This window comes from Mandrillus leucophaeus, unplaced genomic scaffold (assembly GCF_000951045.1).
Source record: "Mandrillus leucophaeus isolate KB7577 unplaced genomic scaffold, Mleu.le_1.0 Scaffold226, whole genome shotgun sequence".
Lineage (NCBI taxonomy): Eukaryota > Metazoa > Chordata > Mammalia > Primates > Cercopithecidae > Mandrillus > Mandrillus leucophaeus.
In genome coordinates this window covers 3280358-3292495 of record NW_012102321.1, presented here as the reverse complement: position 1 = coordinate 3292495, position 12138 = coordinate 3280358, and the positions used below count along the sequence as shown (strand labels likewise).

The 12138-nt window shown below is 42.8% G+C and overlaps 1 protein-coding gene across 2 annotated transcripts in view; it reads left to right on the top strand.

Moving 5' to 3' along the window:
- Positions 1-10667, top strand: part of ASTN1 (astrotactin 1) — a 314268-nt gene extending 303601 nt beyond the window's left edge. The window contains exon 23 of one of the 2 annotated variants that reach the window (XM_011981446.1): positions 10327-10667. In XM_011981446.1, coding sequence (XP_011836836.1) covers positions 10327-10447 — 121 coding nt within the window. In that variant the 3' untranslated portion in view covers positions 10448-10667. Of the gene's footprint in view, positions 1-3444; positions 6896-10326 lie in introns of those variants that run through there. The other variant, XM_011981445.1, reaches the window with a different exon arrangement.
- Positions 10668-12138: the final 1471 nt, after the last annotated feature.

The following is a 12138-nucleotide window of genomic DNA, read 5'->3' as shown; positions in this document are numbered from 1 at the left end:
AAATCAACACTATAGAATCCTCTGTCTCTTAAAGAATTCTTTCACTCCAGCCAACAGGGCAGAATGAAAGTACCACCCAAAAGTCATCCCATCCATCTGACCTCTGACCAAACTGGAGAGAGAATCAGCCTCATTTGACCTGCTGTGACTTGCAGTTATAAACTTTCCCAGAAGACCGTCATTGAGGACATTCTATTTTCTTACTTTTGAAGGAAAGAGGAAAATTAGGTTTATCTCCTGAAATAAAATGATTTTATGTGTAAGATCTGGCAGGATTTTTCTACAATCCATAAATAATTTCCTGTTTATAAAGAGTGATAGTTCTTGGGCAAAGAGAGCCACCACTATAGACCAGAGAGAAAAATGTAAGGGATTTTTAATTTGCTTTGTCTCAGTTTTGGTAAGAGACAAATCCTGGGTTAGAAAGTAGATACATGTTTAAAAATGTCCCCTTCACTTCATACCCTATCTTTGTCTTTACCTTATTCTTACTCATCCCTAATATCAACTCCATTCTCTAACTCTCTCCTCTCCTCTCCACTCTCTCTACCTCCTTCTCCACCCACTCCTTTCCTCTCTGCTCCCCTCTCCCCTCTTCTTCTCCCTTCCCTTCTCTCTTTTGACATTTATTGAGTGTATATATACAGTTCTTTGTCAGGGAACATAAATGTCACAATTTGAAAAGCACTAACATTGCATATATCATCTTGATTTCTAAGGGCATTTGGAGTGCTTTTAAAATTTCTCTCTTGTGACTCAAGAGTCAGAAGCAAAATTGGTTAATGAAGAAAGTGAGCAGGGGAAGAAATGTAGATCTTGTTGTAAAGTAAGGCCACCACTGACTGCACAGTCTCCTCCCAGGAGGCTCCTTCATGTGTAATACTAGTCTTTCATGGCTATATATTAGAAAACATTGTGTGGTTTCATTAGTCTGCAGGAAATAAAATTTGGCTTTTTAGTGTCATGGATCTCAGAGACAACCACAGGAAAGGAAAAATCCTCTGTTTTGAAATACATCAACCCACTTTGGGGTTAATTGTGAAGATGAGCAGAAAAGGGTCTATGGCTGCTTACTTCCTCTGAGCAAACAGAGGATTCCCTCAGTTCACCACAATCCAATTTCATTAAAACTCAATGAGGTCTCCAGATTGAGCTGAGGGTTGAAAATAGTTTGAGAAAAACACTGGTTGCTCTACGAATAAGAAAGAAAGCCACAGGCTCCAAAATGGTCAACGGCAATCCCAAATTTATTATTGTTGTTATTATTTAAAGTGAGCACTGAAAGCAGCAACAAAGGCTGTATGGGCTAATTAAATTCATTCTTTTGGAAGGATGATGGGAGTTCTTTGTTCATTTCTTGAAGATGATGCCGATGTTGTCCCTCCCTCTTCTGCCTCTCCCCTTTCTCCACCTCCCATGAACTTGTCAACAACTAATGGCATACAGTAGGACAGACTGAGAGGCAGGGCCACCAGAGTTCTTGTTGATGACAACTTTTAGAAAACCTGCTTGGCCAAACTGCAGAGGCTGATAGGGAAAGTACAGATCATCTGCCCAAGATGATTTAGTCGGCAGGCAGAGTGTTCGTTTGATTTCTTTTGACCCACTATTGAAGTTGGAGAAAATATGACTGTACCTCCTATGACTTCACTCCACTCTTAGCCCTTGACTTTGCTGCTGAAGCTCAAACCCTTCCTCCGATGGACTGCAATCTCCGCCCTTCTCCCAGCTCACCCTTTAGAAATGCAGGGAGGTCATCCCTTGGTGATGCCCTCTGCCAGGACAGTAGAGGAGAAATGAAAGGCATGTGGCTATTGTTCTTTGAAACCTCTCTCTAAATAAGGTGAATAAAATTTCAGTTTCTGGAAGGAATTATGATACGGTTTGGCCGTGTCCCCACCCAAATCTCATCTTGAATTCTCACGTGTTTGGGGGGGATCTGGGGGGAGGTAATGGAATCATGGGGACAGGTCTTTCCCGTGCTATTCTTGCAATAGTGAATAAGTCTCATGAGATCTGATGGTTTTAAAAATGAGAGTCTTCCTGCAAAAGCTCTCTTCTTTTGTCTGCCGCCATGTGAGATGTGCCTTTCACCTTCCACCATGATTGTGATGCTTCCCCAGCCATGTGGAACTGTAAGTCCAGTTAAACCTTTCTTTTGTAAGTTGCCCAGTCTCAGGTATGTCTTTCTCAGCAGCATGAAAACAGACTAATACAAATTGTTGATGAAACTAGAAAAGAGTGGTTCCACACATGAGTTAGACTAGCAGTCAATAAATGCTGCAAAGAATAGTGTTTATTGAGTTTTCCAAGTCAGTAGTCTTTGTTGAGTTTTCCAGGTCACAAGACCTTGTTCAAATGAGAGTATCTTCCTTTATGGGTCTCTGGTTACTTGCATTTTTAAAGAATAAGAAAAACACAACTGAATGAGGTGATCCTGATCTTTTACTCTTCCTGTATTCAGAGTCAAATCCAGTAAGGTCTGAGAACGGACTCTAGGCTTTCTTTATCTATGACACCAGAAGTGAGTGCCACTGGTCTGCACCAGTGACATAGTGTTGCTAGTCCTTTCCCCCAAACTAGATGCCAGAGGCTCTCACACTCTGTGCTCCTGGCCCAGGGAGATCACTCCTTTCCAGTGTGTGCAACTTGGGGCACCTTGCTCTCCTCTCTCCCTTCTCTCTCAGGAATCTGCAATAGCTCAGGTGACCTTCATCACCTTCTTTGTTTTCCCTCTCCTTTGGGGCTAAGTGACAATGATAATGGCCTCTTCACTTTCTGAGGGAGGTGGAGAAATGGAGCATGAGCTCACCTGGAGGTTAATTAGGTGATATGTGCAACTGACAGTCTTCATTTTCCCAAAGGATAATCCTGTGTCAACATGAACTGAGGGTATTATTGTCCTTGCCTTTATTACACTACAGCTACTTCCATCCAGGCATAATTGGTCACATCTAATATCCTTTTCAGTTCAACATAATGGCTGCTTCTACTAGTTCAGAAGCGGCCTTGGAAAGGGAAATATTCAGTCGAGCACATTATTTGTCATTTAGTAATGATAAATGACTAGCTTTAAAGAAACTTGATTTGATTTGTCTTTCAAACCTGCCAACTCTATGATTTTTAAAAGGCATGCATTTCCACTAAAATATTGGTTTTTTTTTATTTTCTCTTCTTATTTTTCCTTACTACATTTTGTCTGTTTCTTTTTGGTGCTTGCTCACTTTGAACATTTATCCCGTTCATTCATTCATTCATTCATTCATTCATTTGCTTGACAGATATTTATGGAGGGCTCACTGTTCTAAGTGCCAAAGGTAAAATAGGGAGAAAACACACCACACTCTGCCCTCTTGAAGTTTAGAGTCTCACACTAACAGTAGCTGTGTTCATCCAGACCCTCTCTTCTTTCTAACTTAAGTATCCTCTGTGCTTGATCCATAGGAAAGCTGGTCTCATCCTTTCCCAGCTTGGGGACCTCAGCAGTTGGTGCAATGGACTCCTTCAGGAACCCAGGATAAGCTTGCGGCGCAGCTCACTCAAGTACCTGGGGTGCCGCTACAGCGAGATCAAACCCTATGGACTTGACTGGGCGGAGCTCAGCCGGGACCTCAGGAAGACGTGTGAGGAGCAGACCCTGAGCATCCCCTACAACGACTATGGGGACAGCAAAGAGATCTAGCACCATAAGGTCAGGGAGCTGCTGCCAGAATGAAGTAGGAAAGAGGAGGGATCCATCTGGGTTGGTTTGTGGATTTTTAATATTTTTTAATGGAACATTAAAACCTCCACAGCAACATCAAAACCAGGGAGAAAGTGATCCTTGCTCCCTGCAGAACTTCTTCAGTATGATGTTCTCCATCTGCATGATTGGGAAATCTGCCAGCTAGTGGCTTCATGCAGTGCCATATTTCTTTAGAGGATTACTTTGGGGTTTGCTTTGCCGTTACTTTGTTCCATTCATTTTTTTCCCCGAGAAGATTACCAAAATGCTCAAGAGCTCTGCTGTGATCCCCATGAAAAGTCTATTAAGTAGGCACCCTGTGCTCACTGAGTTCCTAAATCCATTGCAACCGGGGATAGAGGTGAGGTCAGAAAGTTGTTAGGCCTGCCTCAGGCCCCACGCTGAAACATGCCTCAGGAAGCATCTCACTCTGGGAGCCTTGGCCCTGCTCACAGAGAAAGACAATTAGAAAACTGGGGAAGGTGGCCCTTGTCTGTGCCTCCTGGTTTTCTTCCTAGGCCTTGCTGTCACTATTTCCATACCTAAAAGGTGTAACCAGCTTTCATTATAGGCCCCAGTGGGCCACTTGGGTTTTGAGATCCTTCCTTATTTTAAGCCAGGACTGGGATTAAATCTCCCTCTGTCAGATCTCTGTCCCCTCCTCTGAACAACATGATCTTTGAGAGGGAACAAGATGCCATCTGTCAAATGCACCTTCAGAAAAGTCTACCTGGGAGACTAGTTAGCAGTCCACATTCTAGAAAAGACTTGGAGTTTATTATTTTTTTTAAAAAATCCATGCTTCCTTTGGATGGACTTCTCCAGCCTACCAATATATATCCATGTGCCTGGATTATCTTTAACCCCCACACCTCTTAGATTGAGCAGATAAGGCTTGGCGGATGTCTGATGGGATCCAGGAGGGGTCAACACTTTCATATCAGTGTTACAGTGAACTAAAGCTATTATTGATCACAAAAAACGTCTGTTCATCCCCACCTTGCTAAATTTGCTTGTGTTGCTAGTTTTGCAAATCGTTTCTCTGATAACCATAAGCAGGAGGAGGATTCCACCATGGTCACTGCCCATCCAGTTGCTGGAATTCTGTGTAGGGAAGCACCACTGGTGGCAGTTAAGGACTAGAGTGTTGTTTCCATCCCACCGCCCAAGCATTGGCATGGTCACGAATAGTGACCCAGGCAACAGGAAGCCCAGACTTTCAGAAAGAGCCTGGCAAGGCCCTGTTAACTAGCAATGGCCTTAGCCGTCCCATACAACTCAGTGGCCTGAACACATACCTTCAGCCATCATGCCTTTGACCAGGGCTCCTCATTTGGAAACACATGAGAAAGGTCAGGAAACAGATGCAGGACCTATAAGGCTAGTCATTGAGCTATACTGGTTTTTTTTCTAAATAGTAATAATGACAGGTAACATTTATTGAGTGTTTGCTGTATGCCAGGCACTGCTCTAAGCACTTTAGGTGTCATTGAATTCTCACAGCAACTCCTGAGGAAAGTGCTATTCTTGTCTCCATTTTAGTGTTGAGGAAAATGAGGCAAGGAGGTTATACAACTTGCCCCAAATCCCTCATGCACTTAACTCACACTGAATTTCAGTGTGAGTTCAGGCTGTTGGTCTCCAGGGCACAGGATCTTAGCTACCCTGCAATACTCAGTTCTGTTTCTGGTATCATCTGGCACACAATTGTCCGAGCTCTCAGCCCAACAAGGAGCCTGCCCAGAGAGCTTTACCTATCCCAAGCATCTGTGGCATGGACGTGTCCTCTGTGCAGTGGAAGGAGGAGGGGCCAAAGTGCGCCCTTGGCCTTTGGAGCTAGAGCACCCTCGGGACCCTCAGTTCCACTGCACATGGCCCTCCTCCCCACCCTCATGACTGAGAAGGAAGCCTGTGATGAGGCTGAGATAAAGCACAGGGTGGTTTCACTCTCCTGTCTCCTTATTTCCAAACACTGAAGGATTTATTTCAAACTCTCTAATGCACCTGCCTCAGAGATTCCCCTACTTTCAAAGAAAAGATCAGCAGAAAAACTGACTGTCCCACCTGTGGCAAATGCTGGAGCCTCAGTTAAAGTGCCTCAAGGGGCAAATATTTCACCATTGCCAGAGAAGATGTGACAGGCCAATCGGACGGGGCCCAGAGCATCTCTTTGCTGCTACTGTTTGCCACCCTTCTATTCACGTCTGTGCAGAACATGGTGCTTTAAGCTTGAGTGGAAGGAGGGTGAGGCTGCCGATGCCTTCGTGCCCAGAAGTGGATGATGTGGGAGTTGACAGACCAGGGAGAGGGTGAAGCAGGTATCAGGGTCCCTCCTCTGCATCCTCTCCTTCTTTTTATTTTAGGCACACTATCTGCCTCTCTCCTATCTTTCCCTCAGTCTCCCAGGTTCCTCTACCTTTACCTTTGTGTTTTACTTCTTCTTTCTGTGACCCTCCTTTTTTAGACCCCTCTTTCCCCAAGACTTTCTTCCTCCAGTTTCCCCTTGAGTTCTCCCCACTGAATGTGTGTATGTATGTGCACACACACACACATGCGTGCACTCACAATGCACACAACTATGACTGGCTCCTACTTACATTCAAGTTAAAAAGGCTGATATGAATGGGGCAGGGGAAAGTCTTAGGATGGTTGTACAATTGACTGGAGGATGTTTTCCCCTTGAAAGACACTATTGATCGCACCCTGCTGACTTTTCCCGATGCTTGCCAGAAGGAACCCATCCTGGCTAGAAAGGGTGATGGTACTGGACCAGTATTCAACCTCGAGTTTTCAAGCTGCCAAACAGGTCTTAAGGGAGGTGCTTATATCCCACCAACACTCTCCCAGCTCCCATGTCCCCAAGACCTCTGGAGTTTCCTCTTGAATGTACATGAACCGCTGTAATAGCATTAGACTTTTAATTGAGTGTGCAATTGTTTTCCATGGAGTTTGGTCCATTCATTATTTTTTAGTTAACTACACTTCTTGATATTCAAATGTTCTATTAAAAAACTGAGTATGAAGAAAAACACTTTACTGCTGTAGAAGGAAGAAAGAATATCATGTGACCATCTTCAGGTATAACAGTGTTGTTTAAAAGAGAATTATTGTATGATTATAAAAGATGAAATAATTAACTGAATAATAAAACAAAGCTATTAGTAAGTGTTGGGTATGTGGATGTTATCTTGTGTCTTTCAATAATCTGAGTGAACTGGTTAGACTCACCAGGGAACTTGTTAAGGTTTTAAATGTTACACTTCAGATTCCAGACATATGGGCCTTATAGTCATCATTCTAACTGGAAAAAAAAAGAATCAAATATTTCATAGCAAATTATAAACATTAAATAGTAGTGAGTCCCATCTTCTCTCTACAACCTTCTCCAAATAAGTAGCCGGTGAAATATATTTGTTGCACAGCTGCTATATTTTACACACTACACATGATGCAGAGGATACAGGCCTATTCTCTATCAGAGAGCGTGGCATCCTATGGGGAAAATTAGGCATTGAACTTATCACCACAAGGGTGAGGAAGACTATGACAGAAAAGTACAGGATGCTGTGAAAGCTGCTGAAATTTATACTTTGGCCATTTAAGAAAAACGTTGAAGAAAAATGTTGCAAAAGGCCCTCCCAGACACATTCCTGTCTTACATTGTGTAGGGGCATTTGAGACAGGCTGACTTATGAAATGCTTCAAGACGGGTAGCCCAAAATATGTAATCTCTTTCTTTCTCTCTACAATGCCACTTTAAATAGAGATTATCTCAGCTGCCATCAAAATATGTGATTCTATTTAAATTCTTCAATAATCAGGTGTTAAGTGCCTGGGCTTAATAGGTCCCCTTGAAAAGTAATGATCAGAATCCAAGTCCCTGCCCAAGCAGGGGCAATTAAAAGAAGGTGATGACTGCAGCAGTTTTAAAACATGGCCACAGATTCTTTGACACTCCTCCCATATAAAGTATGATCTACTGCCTCTCTCCTTGGATCTGGGCAGGTTTATAAGTATTTTGGCCAACAGATGGTAATGGAAGTGACACTATGTGACTTTCAAGTCTGAATCGAAAAAGGCCTTAGGGCTTCTGCCTTCTTTGAAACTCTTGCTCTTGGAGCTCTGAGCTGCCACCTAAGAAATTCAAGGCCATTGTGCTGAGACCACCATGCTGGAGTGGTCATGTGGCAGGGCTCTGGTCCACAGTCCCAGCTCAGATAACCTTGCCAAAGCACCAAACAGGCGAATGAAGCTGTATTGAGACCCCAAGACAGGTGGTATCCCAGTTGCATGCTACCAAGCAACCTCCACCAATACCACATGAAAGAGAAGAATCACCCTGCAAGCTCCTCCTGAATAGCTGCCCCCCCACCAAATTATGTAACATAATAAAATGGTTATTGCTTTAAGCCACTAAGGGTTTTGTTTCTTTGTTTGTGAGATGGAGTTTTGCTCTTGTTGCCGAAGCTGGAGTGCAATGGTGTGATCTCGGCTCACTGCAACCTCCACCTCCCAGGTTCAAGTGATTCTCCTACCTCAGCCTTCCAAGTATCTGGGATTACAGGCACCTGCCACCATGCCTGGCTAATTTTTTTTTTTTTTTTTTTTTTTTTTTTTTTCAGTAGAGATGGGGTTTCGCCATGTTGGTCAGGCTGGTCTCAAACTCCTGACCTCAGGTGATCCACCTGCCTTGGCCTTCCAAAGTGCTGAGATTACAGGCGTGAACCACTGTTCCCAGCCAGGGATCTTTTAAATAAAAAGAATCCAATCAGGGGTCAACAGTGCCTTTCCATCCACTCAGTGACAGAACATTTAGGTAAGCCCTGCTCTGGGCATGAATTCACTGTGGAAAGGAGATGAGAACTTATGGAGACTGGGCTACATCCACAATGTCCCTGTTACCAATGAAGTGGGTCTCTGCCTCCATGGAGGGGAGCAAGAAGAAGGCTGGGGTACTGTATCCTAATACTTCTGAGGGGGTGAATCTTAGAACCCAGATAGGAATTCCAGGAGAAGAAGAGAATTGTTCCAGAGCTGGGAAAAGAAAGACAGAGAAGGGAGTGGACAATTTGGGACAAGGGAAAAACATTGGAAGAGAAGAGTTTCTTCCAATTTTACTTTGTTTTTCTGTCCCTTTGTATTTGGAACTTTTTGGATGCAAATGTGCATACCCCATACTTATTATGTGCCAGGCACTGTGCTAAACACTTGAACTGCATAATATTCATCAATCTTCATTGCAAGTCTGAAGTAAATACTCTTAAGAAAGAAGAAGCAGAGTCTCGGTATCTTTATATATCTTGCCCAAGTTCGCAGCTAAATGGAAGTCCAGGCATTTTGACCAAGGGCTGTCTGACACTAACCCTTACACCATACTGCCATCATGATTAATGAGTTTGTTTCTCATTCATTGTCCTAACAAGGGAAAGACTCATCCCACTGAGATTTTTGCAAATCACAGCCCAGTTACCCCATGTCAGACAATAAGAGAGAGTGTGGTTGGCCAGTGCAAACTCAGTAATGCCATTAGTAAATCAACTCAGGGCATATAGATTACCTTTACAAGCTGAGCAGATTGTCTCTTCTTGTTTGTTTAGTTGTTTAGCTTGGTTTGGGTTTTTCATTTTATTTTCCATCTGTCACGTGAGGATTATTCAGAGCCAAGAAATTGTGACTCTCACTCCGTATGTTCAATGTTGCCTTTTACTATGTTTTAATGGTTCTTTTTGTCCCACTCTCTGTTTTCTACATGCATCCATGGTAACACTCAATGCTTGGGTGAGAACTTGGGGAACAAATGCCTGCTGCCCTGAGGACGGCATAGCTTGATATGTTTTGATAACCTAATGCCTCCTAACCCTGCTCCCACCAGCAACTCCTATTTTATTGTCACATCAAGTAAGCAATTAATGAGCAGTTTGGTTTCAAACGAAACCTCAACATTATATAATAAAATTTTACAATTTCTCTTGACATATGTGGGAGTCCAGGACTTGGCTCATGTCTGCACTATTCCAAAGTGAGAAAATAAATAAATAAATCTCTTTGTTCTGGTACTTTGCAGTGTCTGCTGTAATTGGATTGATTCCCCTAGAGATAGACAGGTTTTGACATCATGTTTCTTCGCCAAATCTGCCTTTTGTTAGAGTCTATGATATGCTTGCTCACATGGGAGTACAGATTAATGTAATTGATTCCTTACTATCGTTCTCAGTGGGAGAACTTTAGCCATATTTTGTGCTTAATAATTAGGAGCAACTTGCTTTGTTTCAAATAATTCAAATGTCAAGTGCCCCTGAGGCTATTGGTGTCCCATGAGTCAGGCAGTGTTCCCTGAAATACTGACTTAGAGATGGAACCGCCTCATGCCCTGTCCCTGTGGTGTGGAAGGATTTAAGTGCCCACAGATAAAACTAAGGCTGAATGTGCCTTACATGCCATTTTGCCCCGATGACCACTGACTATAACAGTAATGCACATACTCCTAATCAACCACTGCCTGTTTGTTCTCCTATCCATTTCTCAACCTTCCACTGTTCTGTATCACATAGTGCTGACTCTTACAAACTATTGGAACTTTTCCCAGACTCCTTTGCCAACAGGCTTCCAGTGTGTTGGGACAGTCAGAGGAGTTTAGATGATTGGAGGAAAGGAAGAAGAAGGCAACAGGGGTATTTCCCCTTCTCCCTGCCTCAGATGGTGTCTCCAGCATCTCCTTCATGACCTCTGTCTCCTCCATGTGATCCTCCATCCCCTCAAAGCAGGAGCTGCGCCCTGATGTTGCTAATCTGATAGGTTGCTCCTATTTGTCCTTCTACAATCCCAAAGTCTTTCTAATTGATTTCTCACCTTGAACTTCCTCTGTGGAATTACCTAAAATGTATTCTGCTTTCCTGACTAGGTATTGATTAATATATACTTCAAACTAAAAGTTAGTACATATTATCTGACATGGAAATTTTGTAACTCTTTAGGATTTGAAAGACAATCTGGAAGATAACAATTTTATGCCAAAAGTAAGTACATTTTTATGAATTCTAAGATTGATTGCAGGGGTGACGAATAGGTTTCCACTTGAGTGCGAAATTTGATAAAGCAGCAGTGGCTGCCTGGAAAACTGACTTGAAAAAGATTCTGAGAATGGATCTGTACCTGTCCAGAAAGAGTGATGAGATGCATGATCAATACTTCATACAGATATTGAAATGGCAAATAGCAAGATATGTGCCGTGCATTTGTCTTGAGTAATTTATAGAGCTAAAATAGGCATGGAATACTCAAAGTCCGTACTATTTAGGAAAATCTATTGTGTATGCATCACATATTGTACATAACTTATGGCATATACAAAGGTGAACATAAGTTCATTACATGTTGAAAATGGAAATAGAGTGAGAACAAATGTTTTTGAGATTTGCTAACCCCACTACTTACACATCAATTTCATAGCATTTCCCTTACGTTTTCTGAGCTGCCATTTTTATGTATAAATCAGTATTTTTTTTAAAGACCTAACAGTGTTGATTTGGTATCTTAGATGGCAGAAAATGAAAAATTTCAGTCTCCATCTGTTTCTGCCACTTGAGCAACGTATCAGTAGGGCTGCAGTAAAGACTTTGACAGAGAGAATTTAATATCAGGAATTGGTGAAAAGGTTCTGGAGAACCAAACAAAACAAAAATATCTGAAACACTGAGAAAGTACAGAGGTATTAATACTAACTGCAGGACACAGCCACAACCTTTAGGGCTGGGAGAGCAAAGGGAGGAATTTGGTTGACTCAAAACTAGATTCCTTCAAAAAGGAGGGGTCATTTGCCTGGTGCTGGGACTTCTTTGGAAGAACATAATGAGGCTGGTTCTTTATTTTCTTTTGTTTATTTATTTATTTATTTTTGAGACGGAATCTTACTGTGTTGCCCCGGCTGGAGTGCAGTGGCACAATCTCAGCTCACCGCAACCTCTGCTTCCTGGGTTCAAGCAATACTCCTGCTTCTTGGGTTCAAGTGGTACTCCTGCCTCAACTCCTTGAATAGCTGGGCACCACCATGCCTGGCTACTAAAATTTTTGTATTTTTAGTAGAGACAGCGTTTTGCCATGTTGGCAGGCTGGTCTTGAAGTCCTGGCCTCAAGTGATCTGCCTGCCTCGGCCTTCCAAAGTGCTGGGATTACAGGCATGAACCACCATGCCTATCCGAGGCTGGTTCTTTAATGCACAAAGATGAAAGAGACAGGAATACACTGCTTTTGCCACTGTGAGAAGCCATTGGTTGGAAGCTACTGAGTTGAACATCCAGCCGACAGGAAGGCACCAGCCCCTCTCCCTTCTTCCTTCCAGTCTCCCTGATGCCCCCATCGACAAAATCTAACATGGACTGACTGACAAAAAGGAACTGGTTTGTAGTGTTCCAAAA